Here is a 23,786-nt window from a genome sequence, read left to right as displayed (position 1 = left end):
GGTAGACCAGATCCACAGCTTCTCCACTAGTGACAGGGCGGAGATAAGAGCACCTGATAACGCGTTTGATCCGTGCGCCCCCTGCCACCACGCTACGACGCGTTTGTCTAGAACTTTCGAGCGTCCAAAGCGATGAATCGCTGTGAGGCTGCAGGTACTCGTCCATATACTCCATTTCCAAAGGGCTACGCGCTCAACTTTCCCGCGAGAAAGGCTCTTTCTCACCACGCACCCACTCCACAGCCACGACAATCCATACTCCATCTCAACCATGGAGGGCCCCGCGAAGCCCAAGCTACCAGACGCGTACGCGGACCTCGAAGTGAGCCCAGCAGCCTCTAGTGCCGAGATCAAGACCGCCTTCCATCGTCTCGCTCTCCTCCATCATCCCGACAAGAAGGCGCCAGGCGAAGCTGTCGATGCAGCTGACTTCCGACGAATCCAAGAAGCCTACGACATTTTGAGAGACCCCAAGGGCAAGACGCGCTACGATCAGTCGTATAGCAGTATAAGGACACAATGGGACACCTACAGGAGGGAACATGCCGAATACATGCGGAACCCGAATGCATGGCGGCAGAAGCAATCCGCAGAGAGGATTCGTGCTCAGGCCGAATCGGATCGCCGTGCGGCGGCCATGCGAAGGGCGGCGCAGGAGCAGGCGTGGGCAGAGGCAGAGGCTTTCTACGAGGACGAATACGAGTACGAGTACGACGACGACAGTGATTACGAATACTACTCTGGCGGCTATGGCCCTAGCTTTGGAGGTGGCCGCTTCGGTGGTGGCTTTGATGGCTTTGACAGCTACGACCCGGAGGAAATCCTCTTGGCAGAATTGCTCCGAAGACGCGAGAACTTCGAAGCTGCGGCCAGACGTAATGCTGAAGAGAGGGCCAGGAAATCGGCGATCGAAGACATCAACAAGCAATGTGTCGAGCGACTGAAGAAGGCGGCTGCTGCTCGACAAGCAGAGGGTGATGGTATACGTATCGTCGACCCAGAGAAGAAGCGCGCCATGGCGCAATTATGGGTCATAAGCTTGCAACGCGATTATGATTCTGAACTCCGGAAGGCTGGGTTACGTCCCGACGACGACTCCGTTATGGATCTAGGGTGGGAACGGAAGAAGGGGAGACAAACTTGCCTGTTTTGCGCTGCTCACGTACAGGAATACAGTTATCGCTGTCCAAGTGGCGGAGCTGTTGCCTGCCGGGGTTGTAAGAAGAAGATCGAAGCGTCATCCCCAATTCACCCGTTCAATTTTCACGGCACTGGCGTGGCGCCAAAGAAGGGGAAGGGAAAGAAAGGCAAGGGCGGAAAGAAGCCTCAGACGACTAAACGCCACTCTGATCCGGAAGGATCCGATTCGGTCGAGCGAGACCAGGACGAGGAGCAAACCAATGGAGATGAGGCAGAGCAACCACACAACGCGGAAGAGGAGGCCGCAAAGCAGGCAGCGGAAGAGCTTGCGCGTAAGGAAGAAGCCCAGCGACAGAAACAGGAGCGCAAAGCCGAGGCGTCACGACGAAAAGCAGAGCGTGAAGCACAAGCCAAGCTCGCACGAGAAGCTGAAGAGAAGGCTGCGCAAGAAAAGGCGGCGAAAGAAAAGGCTGAAGCGGCCAAAGCTGCACGAGAACTCGCAGCTGCGCAAGAAGCTGCCCGTCTAGTAGCCGAAAAGAAGAAGGAGGCTCGTGAGCGGGAAGCTAGGGAGAAGAAGGCTGCTCGGAAGAAGGCCACGAAAGAGAGGGCCGCTCTTGAGAAGGCAGCACAGAAGAAGGTTGCTGAAGAGAAAATAGCAGATGGTCACGAAGTCCAAGAACTGAACGCTTCCGAACAAGACGCCCAGAAAGTCCAAGAGGTTGCCGAGCAAGAAGCAAAACAAAAGGCTGAAAAAGAAGCGAAAGCGAAGACCAAGCGTGAGGCAAGGGAGCTTGCTGCGCTCGAGGCGAAGGAGCGTGAGATACGGGAAGCTGAAGAATCCGCAGCACACGAAGCCCAGGTGCGTGCAGCACGGGAGGCTCAAGAGCGTGCGGAACGTGAAGCCAAAGAACGAGAGGCCGAGGTACTCGCAGCACAGGAGGCCAACTTTCGCGCCGAACTGGAAGCAAAAGAGACGGCAGAACGCGAGGCCAGGGAAATGTTAGAGCGCGTGGCCAGAGAGACAGTGGAACGTGTTACTAGGGAGACTATAGAACGTGTCACCAAGGAGACGGTCGAGCGTCTCAACAGGGAAATGGCAGAGCGTGACGCAAAGGCTGCTGCAGAACAACAAGCCGAAGCCTTCGCAGAAGCAGGCAATGCGCACGGGTACGAGAACGTAGAGCAGGTGTTGGAACCCTCGTCAACGAACACGCCGCCCGTCGAGCCCTCGGTCGCCACCGATTCAGCATTTTCCAAGAAGACCAAGAAGAAGGGGACTCGTCCACCAGCCACCTGCTACACCTGTAACGAGCAAGGCCATTTCGCCCGCGACTGTCCCATGAAGCCTGTCGAAGCCACCGCCAATAATAAACCCCAATCTCACGCTGGTACAGGGCCTGCGCCGAAGATTGAGGTGACTAGTAAACCGCCGCCACCAACACCTGCACCCGCAAAGGTTGTGGTTAAGCTTCCAGTCCCTCGTAAATCCAAGGCAAAAGAGGTTACGAACAACACCACTCCTGTGACCCGCGAGACCACTGCATCTTTCACGAACGCGTCGACTCAACAGTCTGCTAAATCAATCAGAGCGCCAAAGAAGAAAGCTTTACGTCCAGCGCCTCCGGGGGGCCAAGGTGTCAATAGCGTCCCTACTTTGATTGATCAACCCTCCATTCTGCCTCCCACCAACGGTACCTCAAACGTGTCTTTTTCCGAGCAGACAAGCAAGCCAGCCAAGAAGCCGAAGGTGAAAGCCCCGTTGGCTTGTTATGTTTGCAAAGAGGTAGGACACAAAGCGAAGAGCTGCCCTGCACAGCATGAAGGACACATGTTCGATGTGGTCATGTAAAGGCATCGCCTCGTCACCACACGGGATATAAAGTGCTCTGCATGGCGTGGAATGTATGGAATTTGATTTGATGATACCCCATACGATAGATCGGTAAACAGACACAAAAGCCATAACTAGCGTAAAAATATGAACAACCTCCTAGACTCAAACCTCGAAACAATGTCAATGCCAAGTACCACCGCCATCTCACTTTCTACAACTCATTCCTCTCACTCTTCGCCTTGACCTTGAGCGCCTCCACCGTAAACCTAACCTCCTTCTCCCCCGTATTCGTATGCCCAACCTTCCCAATCACCGCCCCATCCCTCGGCTCATTAGAGTAACTCTCCAACCCATCAAACACACCCTCACACCCCGCCTCCTCAGCATCATCAACCCACAGCGGCAAAATCGGGTAAATCGCGCCCGGCGCAAAAAACACCATATCATCCTGCACACTATAATGTCTCTGCAGCATCTCGGTCTTCAGCCACTCCCGCACTTTATACGGCATATCTGCCATGTTCATCTGTATGAGTTCACGGCCGGTGCCGTGCACGTCGATGCCGCCCCAGGACCCCGCGTAGAGTTGCTTGTTGTAGAAGACTTTTAGTTGGGGGGCGGCGTCTTTTAGGTCCGGGTAGAGTTCGTTGAGCTTGTAGATTTTGGCGTTGTAGGTGGATTTGGAGTGGCAGTGTTGGGTGTAGGGTGAAAGGGTTGTGGCGTCCCATTGGGCGGTCCAGAGGGCGCCTACGGGGGTGGGCTCGTCGGCGGCGGGTGTGGAGGATGGGGGTGAGGCGTCTGAGTTAGCGTAGGCGGTCACTGCGAGGAGCGCTGGTGGTAGCAGCGAAAAGAACCGCATGTTGAAGTTGGCCCGATTTGTGTATGTCGAAGTGAAGTAATGCCAGACGATCTGAGAATGCAGTCTTGAAGGTTATGGCGTGCTAATTGCGTGTAGAGTCTACAGCGTATCGCATTCCAGTCCCAGCTATATATTCCATCATGCATTTTTCTTGCGTTCTGTCCTTTTCACTTCGCGCGAGGTCCCATGACGTCTCCGCGTTGATGTTCCGCTTTCCATATTAAGGGCCAGGGATGTTAGCGACGCGACAGGAACGCGATAGATTAAAAGAACACGGTGGAGGGACACTACAATGCTGATCGGCATGAGGTTCGCCGAGAAACCGCCCAGTGCGACTCGTTTCGCGACTTGATGCTTGTGCTTCAGGATGGCGGAGGTTGGGGTGTGGGGGAACGCGGGGTGACGACTGTCGCCGAAGAGGCAGCGCCTGCACGTGCAGACGGGCTGAGTAACGCCGCTTGTCTAGATGAGACAGAATTCTCGCTCTTGTCGTATCCCTTCCTCAACTTCCCTTACGAGCTCGCCATTCATGATGCTGTCGACATAGGCTTCGCCTAGCATGAGATATTTGTCGCCTTTCGGTCGTAACACGCATGGCGCATCGGCCCCGTAAAACACCACGACAATATCACCCTCACGCATACACCCTGGGCCAATGCCGTAGTCTTTCTTGGATGTCCAAAAGAAGCGGTAGCCGTGGCAATGGACCTTTACTTTCTCGTGGTATTGAAGTGCGTCGCCACTCAAGCTGTCAGAATTCGCCTTTGGGTCACGGCACCACTCTAGATAATGTCTGAATGCCTCGTAATGGGCGCAGAGTGATTGATCATCAAGCGAGTCGAGAGATTGGTTTACCGTGCTAAAACCAGTAGTTAGTGTCCGAGCTAGCACAGGTAAGGTCTTGTCGCTCATGGGATCGTTCCAATCGATCCCTTCGTAAAGCTCAACGACCTGGTGATACATTCGTAGTCTATTAGAGTTAGGGTAATGGAATATGTCGAATATGCTATCGAATGCGGTTACTTTGGCGTGAAATATTCCGGTGAGACATAATTGCTCGCCCCCCGGACCTTTTGTATCGACGATCTGGGCTTCACGTCCGCTACAGGCGCCATATCCAGGAACCACAAATTGGCTGCCTATCCGAGCAGCGAGAAGAGGAAGATCCCAGCGTGGTGCCCATGACCGGTATCCGTCCTCTCCGTCGTAATCTGGACGATGTACTACGTCCGCAAAGACCAGTAGGTGCTTAGTACTGGTGATGGTATGTAATGCTGTCTCAGCAAAAACGAGAGCAGCACTCTTCTCGTAGTCTGGCACCATTGAACCACCGTCTGCCTCAGATCCAATAAGACCGATCAGGCCATACACCTTGTCCCTCGGATCAGTCGATTGGAATATGCGGAACTCTGATAATGTTCTGAGGAATGACCAGCTAATGGTGTCCCACTTGTAGATGATGTCTGCGTTCCCTTCACGGACATCTTCTAGTGCGGTTCTTGAGAATTTTTTGCTGTCGTCCATCGACATTTTCTTGTTGAAAATCCATAACGCTGTCAAACCGACCTCCGGCCAGGGTAAGTATTGCTCGCCCCAAACTACTAGAGCATGTTGCGCTAACTTGATTTCCTGTATACACCAAACTCTCGAGAATAGTGGGCGCTTGAACAAGTTCGTCAGACCCCTGATTACTATAGGTGTGAAGATGGTCATTGGGATTTCGACTGCTTCGTGGGTTGCCCTGTCGTCCAGATCCGTATTATGTTCCAAGCTGAACTCTCTGCATGCATTCGCCACCGTTTTGCAACACTCAAACGCTCCCCGGATGACGCTCTCATCACCGTGGCCGAGCCAAACATTGACCTTTGTTGCCTGCGAGAATATCTTGCTCATCAGGGGAACTTGATGGCTTTTTTCTTGGTTGTCATTCTGATTGATGCAAAGAGCGTCAGCCCATATGATCCGAGTGGTATGCTTGAGTCTCAGCCTCACGAGAGCATACGAAAGTTCTGGTCGAATGATGAGACGTTTGCCGTTGCATACAATCATGACGCTTGATGGATCAGTTCCCCAAACGTACGATAAAGCTTCGTAGACAGGTGCGTCATTGAGGCTGATAAGCTTGAGTTTGCATTCCAGTTGTCGGTCTCTTTCGGGGGAAGGTCGAATGTGAAGAACACGGATTTGGGATCCAGAAAGTAGTCTCTTGGCGTAGACTGCGGAGGCTGGCCCGCTATCTGATGCAGACAATGTACCCTGTGGGTGCCTTGAGGAGGCTGGTCCGCTATCTGACGCAGACAATGTACCCTGTGGGTGCCGTGAGGAGGCTGGTCCACTACCTGGAGCATTCAATGTAGCTTGTGGATGCCTCGAGAAGGCTGAGCGGACGTCTTGCCCCAGACGCCTGAGCGTAGCTAGGCCGCGAATCCGATGATGCTGTGCGTCGGAAGGCATCGTCGTAAACGAGATAGTTGTACACGATCCAAAGGTATGGTTTATGTAGTGCGATGATAGTTAGCGGGGTAGAGTTCTATGTCAGATGGAAGGAAGGCATCACCACGCTAGTAGGATGGCTTACACCTGGGCACTCGACCCCGCTAGAAGCATGCCTCACAGCCTTGCACAGCGGCCCCAACATGAACATGTAATAAGTGGCATGAGAACGCGTCCGTTTGAGAAATCTATTATGATCATTATGGCCAATTGAAAGTCTTTCGCCGCTCCAGTCTATGTTTGGTAATCGCAAATGCTCTTCCTCATAACTAACCACCATACGTCTCGTATCTAGACCTTGGTATTCCTCGCAAGTGGCTTGAGTCCCGGCAGCGCAACAACAATGATTGAGAGAGTCATCTCCACCATGCTCAAAGGATCTGAAAGAGACAGTGTTAGCCTGGTTGTCGCGCACGGAATATGTCGCACACAGAATGGTGAACTTACAAACGAGGTTCTCCTGCCCTGTTCCAATCTTGAGGCAGGCGAAACGCACAATGCTCGACGCAATAGTGAGCGCACCGAGCGCGAATGTAAGACCAACACCAGCAGACGACCTCAATACACCCTTGACTAGAAGCACAACAGGAACGGCGTAAACTGCCAGGTAGCAGGCCAAGTTGAGAGTAAAGTTCAAGATGAACGGCTCTGGCGCGTAGAAAACGGAGCAAGCGCCCTCTTCCTGAGACCACTGCACGGATACAGGTGTGCCGCAGAAGAACGTGTCGTCGAAGAGGATAGTCAGGTAGCTCGCGACGACGAAAGCCGTGATACCGAAGAGCATCTTGCGCAGTCCCGGGTGACCAGCGAGGTTGAAAAAGGCCCAGTAGAACGCCAGCATGCTGAGTTTGGGGAAACCCATTCCAACATCGTAGAAGTAGTTCGAAGCGAATGAGATCTGCGCAACGTGTTAGACGCGCACCGAGTGTGACGATCAAGAAAACAACTCACCTTAGACAGCTTCTCCGACGTCTCATACTCATCCAGCACACCCATCTGATACGTGAGTGTATCGCAAATAATCAACCCCAACGCAACCAGCGCAGAAGCCAACAACAGATAATCCGACGCGTCCAGCCTCGAGCGCAGACGAAACAGACGCGTGTACATGCGCGCCGCAACGAAACAGTATGCGAAGATCAGGAGGATCCATTCTGAGATCTATCACAATTGTGACAAGTCAGCATCGTGTTTCCTCTTCGTAGATCAGTTTGTTGTATCACCAACTAACTTACCATGCAGTCTTTCCCATCAATGTAGTGTGCCATCTTCGCTGCTGCTGTGGTGTGACAGAGCAGCAGTCACGAAACAGTCAGGATAAAAGCCGTTGGATAGATAGTTGCGCCGCACTTCGCTTCAATCAGCGTACTGCAAGGAGTATGTATATTGAGCCAATTCCCATAGCATGCAGGGTACTATATTCTGCCGCGCTTCCATTATACCATAGCTTCTGAGGGTATGTCTGGGCGAAGAATTCTACCGCCTATCATGCGAAACTGGGGTCGGACTTCTGTCCTCGAATTGTCGAATCGCATGGCAATGGGTGAGCCCTGCATGCAGGCGCGCGGAAGTTTGCCTGGAATAGAGGCGTTCTGGCTGCCGTGTTAGATGGGCTGATTCCAACTGTGACCCTTGCGCTTTACACACGGCTGTACCGTGTCGGTGGGTTCGGTCCATGGTGGGAGCGGCTTTTCAGGCGCATGGGACGAGCGTGTGAGTTCTTATTTCCTGGGTTGTGCAACGGATACCTGATTGAGCATCAAGGCTGTGTAACCTCTAATTCGTGGTTATGTTTTGTTCGGCCCTTCGCTGCTGATAAGCTTGGTCAAGCATCGTAGCTTCCTTTGGTGCTCGGTTAGGCGAACCGATGAATTTTGCCAAACGAGGCCTCCCGCATGCAGACCCTTCGGCCAATGCCGATCCACAGCTTCAAGGGCAGCAATGCGGCACAGTCAAGAGTATTTGCAAAGGTGATTGAAACTCACGGAGCCATGGACTATTGCGGCTCGGCTGGAAGAATGTACCGCTCGGCGGCGTTTTTGGTGGCGTGTGCGGACCGCAGTTGGCGGGATGGTAGCGCAATCATTCCGGGTTGATGCGAGTGGTCAGCCCAACGGCAAGGGTCTATTAAGTAACAATACAATGTATGTTGAGATGACCCGGCTGCTAAAGCTCGTACAGAAAGATTTTGTTCAATCCTTCGAATCACTTTTGCTTTTGCTGCTATTAGCGACTAGCTACATCTCAATGGCATTGACTCCTGAACCACCCTCATGGGTACTTGGCAGAAATCTCGTGTTCCTCATCAGGCGACTTTGAAAACTGCACGCTAACGCGGCGCGTCTCGTAGATGACATCTTTCCTTGATATGGTGTTCAGCTCCACTTCGCTGCCCGAGTCTTCATCTGTATGCACGCGGGCGGTGTGCTTGCCTCTTCTGGAAGGACGCAAAAAGTTGTGCGACCCGGATGCTGGTGTTTGGTGTCCATATGTGCGCGACCCAGAAGAGTGCGATTTCTTATTCGAGGAGAAGAGGCTGCCGCGTCGTAGGAAAGATCTCATCGACGGCAATGAGACTACCATGATGGCGACGGCCATTTCGGTCATGGAAAGGACGTCTATACATGTGTTAGCGACAGTTCAAGTTGTGTTTGACTGAATGTACTTACAGACGTTGGTCCAGGCATATATGACCTCTATCGTTGCAGACCGAAGCACACTCATTGCTATCGTGACGATACCAAGTGAGAACGTCGCTACAAGACCCCAGATCTGGCGACGCCGGAGCTGTAGTGAACGAAGTAGGGGGAATGGCAATGCGAAGACTGTTGGTCCGACGTTAGTGATTCATGCGCTCTCTCAATGATACAGGATTGCTTACTAAACACGTCGGAGGTGATATTAAGGCTCCAGTCGATCCTGAAAACTTCTTTGGAGCTGAAGGTATTACAGGCTGCCTCATCAGGGGACCAATTCGAAGAGACCTGGCGCCCGCACCAGAAAGTGTCGAGAAAGAATGTCGATACCATGGCACTTGCAGTGAAAAGGGTCACTGCGTAAAGTGCTTTTCGCAACCACGGCATCGTCGGAGGGATGAGCCTATAGTATAGCGCGAGGATTGCCAACTTTGGCCAGTAGATGCCAGTGTCGTAGAATGCATTGCCGGCGAATTGCACCTTCTTGAGAGCGATCACACGAGCTGTCGATGCCTCTGCATCATCTGTCATGCCACCCCATATGTACGTCAGGTAGTCGGTGACGAAAAGGCCAATGGCATCCAGGATAGACGCTATCAAGAGACTGTCGCTAACGGTAGGATACTGTCGCTGTAAAAGGCGGGGAACCAGTCGACCAGAAGCCAAGAACATGGCCAAGGCCATAAGGGTCGCCTCAATGGGCTTTGCAGATACGTTAGCAGAGTCATATCAGGACAGAAAAGTACATGAAACATACGATTACAGCCTCTGGAGCAACGCTGTTAGACATGATGGAGTAGAAATGGCGAATACACCATGAAGCAGTCGACGACAACCACGCAGAGAGAAAAGAATCAGATAAAACCTATTATGTAGCGATTCCAAATGCGAGGCCATCGCTTGGGTGTATACCAACTGGTAAGACGGACCCGATAACACGTCCGTCTTACCCTCCATGTGGCAAAGGTACCTGATTGCTGCGATCATACCACTGGCACACCCGACTGCTCGGCTGGTAATATAGGCGGAAATAATCAGTATGTCTGCATGGCGGGACCTGCAGTCACAGAAGTCGTTTGGAACGACATGGGTATATAGGACAAGGCAGGGATCTTCGTTGGGCGGTATGTGAATGGACGGCGCCGAAACCGAAGGATCGAAGCCGAACCCGATGGAGTGTTGCCGATACTATGCGAGGCTGTATCTTGTGAGTGCTAGTATACGGTTGCTCCGCGCCGGAAAGGATATGGCTCAATGGCGAAGCTGTATATGCAGGCATTTGTGAAGATCTTTCCTGTTCTGCCGGTCTCAACGTCTTTTCGTGTTTCCAGAACGTGAATGAGATCGCTTTTGCGGACCTATAATCTCACGGCCAGATGGTGTGACGATCGGACTGGTGTCGCAATCGTGTTGTGCTTTAAAGGTATCCGTTTGCATCTTCTTCGTCCTCTCGAATGTCTCTGACTTCGCAGACATTTAGTAGCGGCCACATCAGCTGCCGCTCAGTTTCCGTCAGCCTTGTAACGGTGATCAGTTGTGAAGACGTCCCGACGTCGTAGCATTATCACGCCGCAGCATTACAGGTACTCGAAACATGCCCAACAACACTCTCGTGCTTCATCGTTTCAAAAGCAATTCTTCCATCGCGAAGGAAAGGTCGATGTGATAGATGCACCAGGAAACCGTGCCGTAGGCACAGAGATCGTTGGTGTGATGGTTTGGATCGCCTTACAGTTGGGGCAGACACAACGCGCGAGCGCCGCCCTCATCGTGGGCCGAGAAGGGTCAAAACGATGACGCTCACCAGTACCAAAAGCGATTTTTCCGCCGCGAAGGAAAGGTTGATGCAAACACCAAGAACCGTGCCGTGAGCCCAGAATTCGTCGAGGTAGACACAACGCGCCAGCGCCGCCTCGCCTCGTCGCGCGCCCAAGCGATGACGTAATACCCAACCCAAGTTTCACCAGCACGAAACGCGAAAACCCAACGCGTAGATCACACCAGCGAAACCCACGCAACAACACCATGCCCTTTAGCCTGCGATCCTTCTTGAAACCCGCATCCTACAATGACAGTGTTTCCTACACCGACAGAGTCCTCGCGCAGATCTTCTCCTGGTGTACCCTCCTCGGCTACATCCTCCTCCCCTCATTCTTTCCACAGCTCAACGGCGTCGACGAATATGCAGGATGCATAGAGTGCGAAGAATACTGGGACTGTCCTGAAGTGTATGATGATCTACCACCTACAGCTAAACAGATCTCGGGTTCATTTTATCTCTGTGCCCTAGCCTGCTGCATCGGTCTACTAGGCTGGTTGTATCTATGGTGGAAATACCAGAGGAATGTTCAGTGGTTGATAAATTGGGTTTTCTTTCCTGCATTCGTGAACGGTCTTGGTGGAATCGGGATGGCAGTCAGTAAAGTGGTGAGCGCGCCTGAGGGGCAGTATAGTGTGGTTTTGAAAGTGGCGATGGTTGTGCCGTCGGCTTTGTCGGCGATGGCTGCAGTGTTGGCGTTGTGGTATCATGGTGGTATGTTTCGGGCTGCGAAGCGAAAAGAGGATGTGGACCCTGTGGCTCTGGAGAAGGAGAACGGACGGGATGAGGAGAGTTAAAAAAGAAATTTGGATTGGATTGAAATACTGATCTAATGAGTATTGGGTATCAGAAAAGGAATGCCGTCAATCATGATGAATGCGTCGTGACATATATCACGCGCCCTCATCTTCCTCCTGATTATTCTTAGCCGCTTTAGACCTCTTCTTCTGCGTACTCCTCGAATGTGTGATGGCCTTCCCCATATTGAAGAGAAAGATGCCGATAAAGACGATTGTAACGAACGCCAGTACGACAACCACGGATATCTGGAGAGAGTCAGATACCATAACGTTACATCCTGTGTCATGCAAGTACGTACCATGCTGAAAACAACGAAGTAATAAGTGGCTTTAAGGAAATGGTGATTATCTTTGAGTTCCTCCAGACCCACTCCAACTTGCATGGCTGATAGAACCAAACTAAAGAACACGAACACAATGAGGATCCAGGAGAAGTTTCGCTGGAAGAAGATCACGTAGCGATTGTATCCGTAGCTGTTTGAGGTGTGTTAGCAGATGAACCTACCAAAGCGTTTGCTTTCAATGGACAAGAGATGGACTCACAGATACCCTCTCACGAAATGCGTATGCGCAAATCGTGTCCGATAGATGCTGTTGATTCTTCCCAACCTGAGATCACCGAACTGGTACCGTTTGTTGACTTGCTGCAGCGTGTTGATATCCACATGGCCCATGAAATCCCTCACGAAAGCTTTCCACCAGTGCCAGGTGACAAAGCTCGGTAGAAGCGTGTACTCGTGCGCGATCTTCAAGTCCAGCGGTGTAGTGATAAGCCACACATAGCTTACCAGGAACCCCGCTGCACTCTCCCACAGGCCTTTTGCTGTCTCGTCATCAGGATCCGCATCCGCAGGCTTGCAGATGTAATCTTGCCAGAACTCATAGCTGAGCATCCATTCCGGCAACGGCTTGACTATAAGCTTGGTCGAGTACTTCAGCAGATGTAAATCCATTTGTTGTGTGCCTAGCACTTCCATGCCCAGCATCGTGTATCTGTGCAATGGCCTGGCGCGCATGGGCCGGCCTGCCATCCATAGGTGTCCATGTATGCGGTTCAAGCGAGAGAGATCGAGATCGTATAAGAGGAACTGACGGGGGTCGTCGTTGGTGAGGTATGCTTCGTTGTTCTTGCCGCTTATGGTGGGAAGGGACTCTTCCGCCGTGAGCGGTATTGCTATGACCGAGTCGAGCACGGGCTCACGTGGTTGCGGGCCTGTCGTGGTCCGACCCAGGCTGGTAGTAATATGACCATTCTGATGCGCGGTGTCGGATGGCGATGTGGGACTACTGAGTGTGGCAGCGGTAGCGGTTGGGGGTGGGATGGGACGGGGAGAGAAGGGCGGTGTCAAAGCGCTGGTCTGGTACTTGTAAGCATCCGTTCAGCGCATACCAATGCTGTCAGGCTACACCTACCGTCTGTATCGTGATCTTATCAGCCATACTGTCCATTAGCGATAGGATAGTGGGTTATGATGCCTAGGTAAGAGTGGAGTGCGGCGCGGTGCTCTATATGACGCTTGACGCCGACGAGCCTGCTGCGGCTGTCGCACGAGGCTCATAGATGCAGGCACACCTGCGCGCATCAGGCAGGCACCTCATGACGCAGGGAGGCTTTAACTGCGCCTTCTCGACGGCGCGCGGGAGCTACGGACTGCAATGTGGGGGCTGAAGGCGGGGGCTAGATTGCCTCGAGCTGAAGTTTGGCCCACGGACGCAGATGTGCCATGGGGGTTCCATTGGTGAGCGGCTTCGTCAACACTATTAATAGTAGCGAACAGGTACCGAGCCACCACCATAAGAGGCGCGATCTAGTTGTCAATCTCACTCTGTTCAATGTCTCTCGTCATGTCACAAATCTGAGCATAGCATGAAGAGCATTACATATTATCATACTTCAGTTATTAGAGTCAGAACGCAACCCCAGTGTGTACAAAAACACAAAAGCTACTCAATTTGAATTGCCTAAGTTTCTTCCTAGTTGTTCTGTGTCTGCTCGCCATGTCATCAAGAGTGCCCAATTACCGTAACGCCACCTTCTAATGCAGTTTTGGATATCATTGAAGCCCTCCCATCTCATCGCATTGACCAAATCACTTGCAGTAGTTTGCAGGAAAGCTGCCCTGCTTTCCATTAACTTCACCCTGCCACCAGTCCTGCGAGCTTTGCGTCTTCTTGATCACGCGAATTCGGTCGCCTTCTTTGAAATGCAGATCGCCATCCGTGAGACTGTCGAAATCGTACATGGCTGTCACGTACTCGTACTGGAAAGATGCTATCTTCTTCGGTGGCGGTGGGGGCGGCTTCTTCTTCCCTGCGGCCGGGTTAGGTGACGAGGGATAGCCGGTTGGAGTTGACCCGTTCGAGGCAGAGGATATCTTGTTGTTGTTGAAGTAAGAATCACCGTTGGTCCCATTTGAGTAAGAGGAAGCCTGTGATGTAGACGAGAGACGGCGATCATACATACCCTGCCCAGCGCTCAGATGCGGTGAACCGCCGATCTTGGGCTTTGAGGCGCTGAGAGAGCTGTATGAGGGCTTATTAGAGAGGCTTATGGGCGGGCCATTCTCGGAGGTCGATGACAAGGTCTGGGATGGTCGCGGGGGTCTTCCGCCTCCTGTGATGGTGGGCACACTGTCGCTGCTGCTGACTCTCCGACCAGGCATGACCTTATTCCTAATGCCCAAGCCTGTCAACGTCTCTCCCTTATCCGGTAGTCTCATTGGCAAATGAACCGCCTTGCCCGTCTTCAGCAGGCCCAGGCTGGTCTCCATTTCCTGGCGCAGTGGTGTAAAGTTGGAGTCCCATAGTGGGATAACTTCCTCTGGCTCTGGTGGTGGATCGGGGTATCCTTGCTCGTGTGAGTACTGGTGTAGTACAGTGTACAAGTTTCCAATCAGGTTGTTTTGCAGTACGATCTGGTTCGCGAGGAGATGTGGTAAAATGGAGAAGGTTGCGGCATTCAGGCGTGGCAGGCGGTCTCGGAGGTTCTCGTCGGCGAGTTGGTATGCGTGTGTGGAGCGCTCGAGATCGACTTCGTGCTTGGCAAGAGCGCTGTTCTCGCGTTCCGAGCGCGTCTTCTTGGCCTGAAGGGTTTCGCAGCGGCTTTTGTAGCGCTCATAGTCGACCTGCAATGGCGTGGTCAGCATGGCTCACAGTGTGGTCTATAGGCTGACTGACCTTTGCATCCTCTCGCTTCTTGATAGCCTTCTCCATGGGCTTCAAGGCGTCGCGAGCCAGCTTCGCTGGGATGACCAATTTCCTGTCAATGTCCTTGACTTCCTCCATCATGTCGGTCTTCAGCTCGGAAAAGGCCTCGTGTAGGCCATGGACACGCTCCAGGACCGCAGGTGGGGTTTCGGCATGGGCATGGGTGCTGTTGGAGCCTTCGCCGCCGAGTGGTTTGAAGATAGCGTATATGAGCTCGACCGACGTGAGTTGGTGGTTGAGGATGTTGGTCCACGCGTCCCGCCATTGCTTCGCTGACGCTTCGAGCTGAGAGGGGGGTTAGTTGGAGATTCAATGCCAACGTGTATACTCGACTCGTGTGCCACACATAGCATGCATAGCAGTCGATTGACGTGGGTGGTTGGAACTGGATGTGATGGGTTTGGATGGCTGGCCCCACTAGTTCATAGGACCGAGCAATGTGAGATGTTAAGCCACACCGGACGTACCTTTTCCAACATAACCTGCGAGTCGGTGAAGTCCTTCAGCATGGCTTCGACATCGGCCTCGTTGGGCGTCCTCGTAAGGAAACGCCCGGTAATCCTCTGCATGCGCTGCATCTTGCGATGTGATGGCAGCTATCGTGTGCGACGCAGGCCTGAGGTAAGAAGGACAGAATAATACGAGTTATGGGCGGAGGGCAGTAGGTAATGCTTGCGCGTCGACTAGCGGTGGCTGTGCTCACTGCTGTGTGTTAATTGAGGTGAGGGTAAGCAGGGGTACCGAAGGGCCCCGCACCAGGTTGTCGCGATAATTCGCTGGCCGCTTAGACCGATTAGTTGTCTAAAGTGGAGTGTGAAAGCCTCGCGGGGAGGAGTGATTTGCTAGGTCCCCTCCTCGACGCGGGAAGCGAATTCAAGATTGCGGTTACACCTGATGCCCGCGTTTGGTACCGTCAGCTGTGGACCGGACGGCATCACGGTGCGAGGCCACCCAGCGTTGGGCCGCCGGGTACGAAGACGTGTCATGACTGAAGTGGAAAAGCTTGGGAAAACGCGTACCCCTGGTGTATTTCCGGTGAAAGCTCAAGGCGTTAGGGTCTTAGGGCTGGGTAGCCGCTGCCGTAGTCTGCAGGCGCTAAACCACGTGCTCGCGCGCGGAACAGCAGGCGCGGTTTGTTCCGCCGAGGCGCGTCACCGTCACATCTCTCGACCTTCACCCTCACGACGACCCCGCCCTATGCCGCCCATGCACGCCCCGACGCGTCTCGACCGTATACTCACGCGATGACGGCACCTCTTCGTAATACCCAGCATGCCTCAGTCATAGCCGCGATCACGGCCTCCCAGAACAGCGCGCCCGTGGCAGAATTTCGTTGCCTCTATACACAAGACGTCAAGAGGAAGCAGAAGCGGTGGCAGGATGGCTATCTCAAGTTCCATACCTTCAACAGCCGGGTCATGGTATATGACCAGGCAAGGAATTTTCTGGGAGATACCTATCACAAAGACAGCAACGAGCTGCAGGAGGGTGACGAACTGAGCCTGAACAATGGCGCTCTAGTAGAGGTCGCCGAGGCCATGGGCATCACACATACCGACCTGACACAACTACTTGAGAAGAAAACGAAAGAACAGCCACCCCGCCCGACCGCTCCTTCCCAGCCGAAACCGTTCCAGAGACCATCGTCAGTGGCACCGACCAATGCCCAGCGAAGCGCATCGCAACTACGTCACAAATCGCTCAATACACTGCTTGGAACACCGAAAGGGCCAATTGGAAAGGCTCAGCCCATGAAATCTCCGTACGAGGCTCGCAAGGAAAAGGAGAATGAGCTGGTTGAGGAACCCACCCCGAAAAGACAAAAGACCAGCCAGCCACGCACAAACTGGAGAGCATCTAGCCCAGTCCAAGAAGAGAGCCCCATAGCGAAGAGAGACTCGGCTGTACAGGTACAACCGTCAGACACAGCGAATGCTCGGAAACCTGTCAAGTTCATACCGCCGACAGCGACTGTCATCACAATAGAGTCCGAGTCCGATCCTCACCCGGCGGACTTGTCCGATGTCACTCTCCCGAGCACACCCCCGAAACTTGCCAGAGCAAGAGCACGATCGAGCGCACTTCATACCCCAGCACCACAGCCCGCTGTACCTCAGCAGCCACCCGTACAAACCCCAAGAATACCGAAAGGCAAGGTGCCAGTACCCAGTGTACGAGCGTTGGAGACTCCGAAGCAACGAGCGCCACCATCTTCACCTCCAGTGAGCGCCTCGAATCGCCTGACGAACGTCGACTTCGCCTTACAACCAACAAAGCAGCCACCCAAAGACCCCACTCCGCCACCACCTTCGCCTCCTCCTAACCGCAAAGCGAAATCTCTTCGATTGTCGGCGGGTGTAAAGCGCGGAACCTTGCTGTGTCAGTCGCTGCCTCAGAAGACCATAAGGGCAGCTAGTGAGGCCAGAGCGACTAGTTCCAATGTCAGAGCTCGACCGGTACCACGCGTCACAAGCAAGGAGCCATCACCTGCAATATCACAGAACAGTAATCCGCCACAAGAGGTCGCCTCTGTAGCGTCGAAACGGGTGGCTAAAGCCAAGCGAAGAAATACAGAGGCACAGGATGGTGACAGTCTCGCTCCAAAGAGAGCCAGAGTCTCCAGATCTCCCCCGCTCCCATCACCGAGTGTTCCCGAAGATCCAGAAGTTATACATGGCCTCATGGACCAGCAACTAATAATTTTATCGTCTCCACCTCAGCCTCAGTCCGTATTTTCCCCTTCGGAGACAGTCTCCGAATCCAAACCTACCACTATCAAGAAACTGGCGGACAAGACACCGATTGAGCCGCCATCTAAACGTCAACCTACAAAGTCGAAATCTCCTCCACGAGACAAGACTGTCCGAAAAGCACAGCCAAGAAGCAATATTGGGGATAAGTCTGCATCAACGCGCAAGGCCCCATCGCCACCTGTACCCGTCCTTGATCCACCGATATCAACATCGCGAGACGTCTCGCCAGCGCATACTGAAGCCTCTGAAACACAATCACGCACATCATCAACTTCGCCTCGCAAAGTCCCACTCTCGACCGGCGGCTTCCCCAAGCGGCCGCCGAAACGATCCAAGAAGCAAGCAGCCGCAACGCCCTTAGTACAGGAGGAACCAGCTCCAGCCCCTCCAAATGAGTCTGTACCTCTTCCGCCGCATCCTCTCCGAGCGAATAAGAAAGGTCCTATGATGAGCACAACGGAACTCGCATCTCTCCTCCAAAAGCCCCACAACCTAGCCAAAGCCCTCCCCGACCCCATCGAAGACGTCTCAAACATAACCAGCGCAGGTAAATCGCCCAGCAGAAACTTCAGACGCGTAAGAAGCGAAAACGACGCACCGATACCCAGCACAGCAGATGACTGGGAGAAGCGCAATCTACCAAAGACGTCCAGCAACATGGCCGATAGCGTAGACGATCCACCTATCACTGCCATCGTGGCCGAGAAACCAAAGAAGAAGAAAAGCAGTGGACTGGATGCGCTCATCAAAAGAACTGATCCTAGGCGGAAGTTCAAGAGGACACAGAGTCTGCAGGTGGATACCAATGTTCCGTCGGCTGCTATGGGAGAGGTCGAGCTACCTAGTCCGGTTGTGGATAAGGATGTCGGGCCGTGGAGTACGGAGGCGGGAGATCTTTTTGATTGGAGGCCCCCGGGGAGGGAGTGAGGGATTAGCAGCGGATTGCCTCGCAGCAAGTACTGGCAGCCATGTCATATGAGAATATGTAGCGATGATACCATAATATTGATACCCTGGAGCATCGGTAATAGGAATTGCAGTCTTTGATGGTGATGATGTTCATCATCGCAACGATTTTAGCAGCTGCGTTTTGGATTTTGCCCGGCCTTCTTCATCTCCATGGAGTAGCTCATTCTCGTTTTTGAAACACTCGTACGGAACTCGGACAGAATTTCGTGCATGTCAATGTTCGGAAAGCCATCAAGTCCCCGTAGAATAAAGACGAAGTACTCTGCAGGTTTTGACTGTCTCGTGTGCCATGACATATCCAGCTCGACTCCACACATGCGCGGTCGTATTCTGAATCTCGATCCACAATCTCTCATCATATCGATGGGTTTGTTATTCTGGTCGCCAGAACATAGACCCATCTCTTTTACTTTTTGGAGGAAGGCGAGAGACGCGGAAGAATCATGGCATCGTTTCCAACCCTTTTTCGTTTCTCCTCTCGGTATCGCAGATGGCGATGGGACAGCCAGGAGACAACATTCAAGCTGTCCTTTCGAATTTTGGAAAGGTGGCGGAGGACGTTCGTTTGAGGAATGTAGAACCTGGTTCTGCGGATGATGTTTTGATGGGAGTGCAGATGAGCGCACATGTCTTTTGTACGTCGAATTTTTGATAAAAGACGGGGGTCTGGAGACCGCGCCATAAAAGTACTTTTCCGGGATTTTGGAAATCCCGTTCTTGAAAGAACAGTATGGAGGAAGGAAGACAGAGTCGTAGCACGTTGCTTTTATACCTGGACTTGCCGAAATGATAGGAGCGATGTCGACAGCGCGGTGGTCCCTTTCTGTACTCTATATCTGCAGGAGGAGAAACATTCACATCGTTTGTCGATTTTGGATTTCGAATCCATGGAGAAAAGACGTACGTAGCTCGCTCCAGCAGCACATGGCGGACAGCGAGCGCCGTTTTGGTGAACTCGAGTTCGGCATTGTATCCATGTATGTCGAGAAGGACTGATTGAGATAACGCGCTTTTGAAGCTCGAAAAAAGCGCCCTCGACAAGCGTCTTTCTGGAACCCAGAGGGAGGACAACGACATAGGCTTGGGTGAGAGACTTTTCGGTTGTTTGAGAGCAATGGAATATCGCTGTGCAATGAATACAGCGGTGTTCTGACCGAAGCAGTCCAGACACATGCAACCATGTCAGAGATGTTTTCGTAAATCGCAAAGATAAAGTGGTGGATAGTAAGAAGAGAAAGACAACTGCGAGGAGTGTTTATATACATCTCACAAACACGACTCCTTGTCCCCCAAAAGATAGATCTGAAAAAAAGTATGGCTCATCATTCCCCACATAGCTACCAAAAGATACCCCAAACGCCAGCATGCTAGCTTCACGCCCGCACGACTTGCGCCCCGCCCAGACGAACCCTGGACTCCACAAACACCCATGGCTATACAAACCAAGCAAAAGCAATATTGACCTCGAACACTTCAAAGGCCCGTTGCTTGAGAACACAAAAGAGGATATATACGCAAACACCTCGTTTCCTAGCCAAAACAACCAAACGCCCGACTCTGCGACACGCGCGAGCCACAAGGCCCAAAGCCAATCCACATCTTGACCACCATGTCTACGATGTCTTGGTCTGCTTCTTTGCTGTTCCGATGTGCGTGTTGTGTACCTTCGTTGCGAATTTGAGACTCGTAATCGTCTCTTGGAGATGTGCTTGTAGCGGGCTGACCATGACGAACATGAGCGTTTTCGAGTTGCCGCCGAGCGAGTATTGGAGGAGGTATGTGAGCTGTGTAGATGTTAGTATGTGAGTGACTCGACATCAGCGCTGTGTAACATACCTTGGAGTTCCTGTACGGTACGTGTGTACCCTCCTTTGATCCAAGAGCGTTGATAACGTCGCCCAAACAGCTCAAACTCTTGTTGATATTTTGCGTCTCCTTGAGACGTGCACCTTCAGCCTTGGAGTGCTCGAGTCGCTCAGATCCGGCAAGATCGACCAAGTTCAGTGTGCCTTCGCTCCTCTCACCGGTGATCTCGTTGGTTCCGACGAGTTTCAGGATGAAAACAGAGTGACTTCGGCTGGAACGCATGTTGGCCTTGGTAGCTGCTACCGTCCTGTTCTTGTCGGCAGTCATCAAAATCTCCTCAACACTCTTTGGACCGTCAAGCTTGACACTGACTGCGTTCTCAAGGATCGTTTGCTTTTTCGCCGCATCGTGTCGCACCTCTACCTTCTTCTTATCTAGATCCTCTGAGCGGCCAAGCAAGTCGTTGTATGTCTCGTTGTAGACTTCCAGGAAAGAACCTTCCATGTTGTATGTCCAGCCCTTCTCTTGCAATCGCTGCGCTTCGTTCCAGATCTGAGCGGTTGCACGAGGGATCATACCGTCAGCCGATGACATGGTGAACGTCTTTCCGGCTCCTGTTTGACCGTAGCAGAAGATGCAGACGTTGTAGCCATCAAGAGCGCTCTGCACAAGCTGACTGATCTCCTCAAAAACTTCGCTGTTCTGCGAGGCTGGACCAAACACACGATCGAAAGAGTAGGCATAGGCGGAGGTGATATCCTTGCCAGTCGCACTTTGCTTGCTTGGACCGAGAACTGCCACTTCTTTGCTGTCGGTATCGGTGTCGGGAAACGAGATTTGCGCCGGGTTGCGTTCTGTGTCATGGGTTGGCCTCACACGACACATAACTCTGATGTTGCCCTTCAGTTCCTGCACTTGGTTGAAAAGCTTCCGTCGTAGTGTTTCTTCTTGACGAAGTTTGTCCTCCGCTCTTTTCGCAGCCTCGATGGCATCGTCCATTCGCTTGTGAAGTTCGTTGAAGGAGTTGGCTTGCTGCTGGCTGTCCGACTCAAGGAATTTAATCTTCTCCATCATTGCCTTGTTTGCCGCATCCAATGTAAGGTTGTTAGTAGTCGATTCTGTAAGTTGTGCTTGGAGGCCATTCTTGAGCATCCTCTCACGATCGAGTTCGGATTTGACGTTGGTGAGCTCGCCCTGGACAAGTTGCGCTTCGCGGTGTTTCGTGTCTGCTTCCATAGCAGCCGCTCGGAGTTTGGAACCATACTCCTCCTCGATCTTTTGTGCTTCTTGTGCGCGCCTGCTTCGCTCCGACTCGGTGTCGGCGTCCAGCTTCTTCCGTAAGCCAGCTAATTCCTCATTGTGTTCTTTCAGCAGCTTGTCGATCCGTTCGTCAAATTCGCTGCGCATCTTCCTTTCTGCCTCATCTCGTTCCCTCTGCATTCGGTCGGTGTCCTTCCGGTGCTGCGACTCCAAGTCTTCGGCTTCGTTGCGTAGTTTTCGCCGTACATCATCGACTTCGTATGTGTGTTTCTGTTGCATCATCTCGAGTTCCATCTTTACTGACTTGAAGCAACTTCGGGTATCGTCGAGCTCGGACTCCAAGCCTTTGTTGACGATTTCCAAGCGCGCGCGGATGGCCTCGAGTTCCGTGACTATCGGAAACGGCGTTAGCATGTGTGTATTTGACTGGAGGCGAGTCTGAAAAGCAGATTTCGTAACATACCGCGGCTTTGAAGTTGTTGGATCGACTCCTTGTAGTCAGTAGCCTGTCGCACGTCTGTTTCCATCTTCTCCTTGAACATGCGGAAATCGCGTTCCATAGCCTCCATGCGGTCGTTGTAAAAGTCTGGGCAGCGATCGTTAGTGAAGCGATTCAGAAAAGGTGCTTGTGCTGATCTGCGCGGCGTAGATGGAGGTCGATACGGTGACGGGTCTACCTGCTGCTGCCGAACAGGTGTAGGTGTAGGCTGGGGAAGATGGGACTGGGGTTTCTTTGGCTTCAGGAAAGGATTCGTCCCGTTGTCAGAAGTCATACCGCATCCGACTTGACTGCCACGCACGTCTGCCTTGGCCGCGCCCAATGTGAGCGCGCCAACCGCGGTGCAGATGTCGTCGCAGTCGGTGTCGGCGGGTTCTTCGATGACCGGAGTGACGGGGCGGAAGTGGGAAGGGGATGAGACCGCTCGCGGACCTGACACACGAGCGATTCTCTGTTCGGATACATTGAGGGAGGTTGTGCGCTTCTTCAATTGAGGAAGCATGCCACCAGGCACTCTTGCACTGGGGTAGGGGTTCGTAGACATAAGAAATGGTTGCACACCTTTGCGCTCTGCTTGCTCACTGTCGTCATCGTCATCTCTGCTCAGCATTGCTGTCGCCGGACGCGGCCCTTGCTGGTAGGACTTGCTCCGAACATGGCTTCCGTGGCCGTAGGCTGACTTTGGCCTCGCAGCCCCGGTAGTCTTGGGAGCTCCACCAACACTGCCACTGAGCGTGGAGGCGGCAGGATGTCTCGCTGTCGGTTTCGAAGTAGCGCGCGACGTGGACGCTGCGAGTCCACGCGCCAGTGTACCTTTGATGCCATTCGACGTCTTGGGCGGCGGGGGTATTCTTCGAGAAATCGGCTCGCCTGCTTGCTCTGCGAGCGTCTTCCGTTGCTTGAATGCAGGCTCGGGTACTGGGAGAGTCAGCGACCTGTCCGGTGCGACTGGTATGGAGAGGGGCAATTTACAGCCGGAGGGCTTGTGTTTCGCCGTGGGTATCGGCATTCCACTGCGTGCGTTCGCGCCGGCTTCGTGCAATTCGCCCAGGGCTTTGGGAGGCGGCGAGGTGATGTGGGAGAAGGTAGACGGCGGTTTGATGCCCGAGCGCTTCGCGATACCCTACAATGATCGTGAGATTAGACTCGAGCCGGGCAAGGGATGGGGATACGTACCGTGTTCTCGTTGGCAGTATCCATGATTGAATTGTGTGTACCTACGTCTAGCGAAGGGAAAGATAACAGTAAGGCATACCCCGGCGCGGCCAAAAGCACAAGCGCGTCGTCGTTGTCGTTGACGTTGGTGTTGCGGATGTCGGATATCGATTGTTTGGGCCTGCGCTCGGACGGTAAACAGAGGAAGGCGCGATCCCTGTCATCGCGTGCTAGTTTCGGTTAGCCGACGCAGCGAGAGCAACGCCCACCTGCATCTCGACAACTTGAGCGTCCTGCACTAGGTCATTACCAGCGTCAATGACGCCAGCCTTGGATTGCGAATTACGGTCGAATGTAGCCTTCCCGACATCGGCTCGATCCAGATTAGCCGAATACGGCACGATATCAACGACCAGACTTTAGCAAGCAGACGTCAGGGTAAAGGTTCAGTTCGACTCCGAATCGAACAGTGGCTGCATCCTTCTTCATCCGAGAG

The 23,786-nt window shown here is 53.0% G+C and overlaps 9 protein-coding genes across 9 annotated transcripts; 2 read left to right on the top strand and 7 right to left on the bottom strand.

Annotated features, from left to right (window-relative positions):
• Positions 1 to 271: 271 nt before the first annotated feature.
• On the top strand, positions 272 to 3,105 carry J4E79_000562 (uncharacterized protein; the record flags this gene model as incomplete). Its single annotated transcript, XM_049349478.1, has 2 exons — positions 272 to 2,887; positions 3,079 to 3,105. 2 exons carry the CDS (start codon positions 272 to 274, stop codon positions 3,103 to 3,105), a joined length of 2,643 nt encoding a protein of 880 aa, XP_049216265.1.
• An 80-nt stretch (positions 3,106 to 3,185) lies between these two features.
• Positions 3,186 to 3,833, bottom strand: J4E79_000561 (uncharacterized protein; the record flags this gene model as incomplete). The annotated part of the gene is made up of 1 exon (XM_049349477.1): positions 3,186 to 3,833. One exon carries the CDS (start codon positions 3,831 to 3,833, stop codon positions 3,186 to 3,188), a length of 648 nt encoding a protein of 215 aa, XP_049216264.1.
• A 462-nt stretch (positions 3,834 to 4,295) lies between these two features.
• Positions 4,296 to 5,363, bottom strand: J4E79_000560 (uncharacterized protein; the record flags this gene model as incomplete). The annotated part of the gene is made up of 1 exon (XM_049349476.1): positions 4,296 to 5,363. One exon carries the CDS (start codon positions 5,361 to 5,363, stop codon positions 4,296 to 4,298), a length of 1,068 nt encoding a protein of 355 aa, XP_049216263.1.
• Positions 5,364 to 6,617: 1,254 nt separating this feature from the next.
• J4E79_000559 (uncharacterized protein) lies at positions 6,618 to 7,594 on the bottom strand (the record flags this gene model as incomplete). Its single annotated transcript, XM_049349475.1, has 4 exons — positions 6,618 to 6,706; positions 6,774 to 7,224; positions 7,278 to 7,487; positions 7,562 to 7,594. 4 exons carry the CDS (start codon positions 7,592 to 7,594, stop codon positions 6,618 to 6,620), a joined length of 783 nt encoding a protein of 260 aa, XP_049216262.1.
• A 1,003-nt stretch (positions 7,595 to 8,597) lies between these two features.
• Positions 8,598 to 9,812, bottom strand: J4E79_000558 (uncharacterized protein; the record flags this gene model as incomplete). Its single annotated transcript, XM_049349474.1, has 4 exons — positions 8,598 to 8,944; positions 8,996 to 9,151; positions 9,208 to 9,724; positions 9,780 to 9,812. The coding sequence occupies 4 exons, from the start codon at positions 9,810 to 9,812 to the stop codon at positions 8,598 to 8,600; spliced, it is 1,053 nt and encodes a 350-aa protein (XP_049216261.1).
• A 1,922-nt stretch (positions 9,813 to 11,734) lies between these two features.
• On the bottom strand, positions 11,735 to 13,081 carry J4E79_000557 (uncharacterized protein; the record flags this gene model as incomplete). Its single annotated transcript, XM_049349473.1, has 4 exons — positions 11,735 to 11,887; positions 11,941 to 12,115; positions 12,185 to 12,999; positions 13,055 to 13,081. The coding sequence occupies 4 exons, from the start codon at positions 13,079 to 13,081 to the stop codon at positions 11,735 to 11,737; spliced, it is 1,170 nt and encodes a 389-aa protein (XP_049216260.1).
• Positions 13,082 to 13,731: 650 nt separating this feature from the next.
• J4E79_000556 (uncharacterized protein) lies at positions 13,732 to 15,426 on the bottom strand (the record flags this gene model as incomplete). The annotated part of the gene is made up of 3 exons (XM_049349472.1): positions 13,732 to 14,766; positions 14,819 to 15,133; positions 15,316 to 15,426. 3 exons carry the CDS (start codon positions 15,424 to 15,426, stop codon positions 13,732 to 13,734), a joined length of 1,461 nt encoding a protein of 486 aa, XP_049216259.1.
• Positions 15,427 to 16,092: 666 nt separating this feature from the next.
• Positions 16,093 to 18,528, top strand: J4E79_000555 (uncharacterized protein; the record flags this gene model as incomplete). Its single annotated transcript, XM_049349471.1, has 1 exon — positions 16,093 to 18,528. The coding sequence occupies one exon, from the start codon at positions 16,093 to 16,095 to the stop codon at positions 18,526 to 18,528; it is 2,436 nt and encodes an 811-aa protein (XP_049216258.1).
• Positions 18,529 to 20,183: 1,655 nt separating this feature from the next.
• Positions 20,184 to 23,335, bottom strand: J4E79_000554 (uncharacterized protein; the record flags this gene model as incomplete). Its single annotated transcript, XM_049349470.1, has 4 exons — positions 20,184 to 20,354; positions 20,407 to 22,028; positions 22,100 to 23,258; positions 23,312 to 23,335. The coding sequence occupies 4 exons, from the start codon at positions 23,333 to 23,335 to the stop codon at positions 20,184 to 20,186; spliced, it is 2,976 nt and encodes a 991-aa protein (XP_049216257.1).
• Positions 23,336 to 23,786: the final 451 nt, after the last annotated feature.

Source organism: Alternaria viburni (genome assembly GCF_023758015.1).
Source record: "Alternaria viburni strain BMP 2772 chromosome Unknown scaffold_1, whole genome shotgun sequence".
Lineage (NCBI taxonomy): Eukaryota > Fungi > Ascomycota > Dothideomycetes > Pleosporales > Pleosporaceae > Alternaria > Alternaria viburni.
Note: the sequence above shows the minus strand (reverse complement) of the source record. Positions and strands in the feature narration are given on the sequence as shown.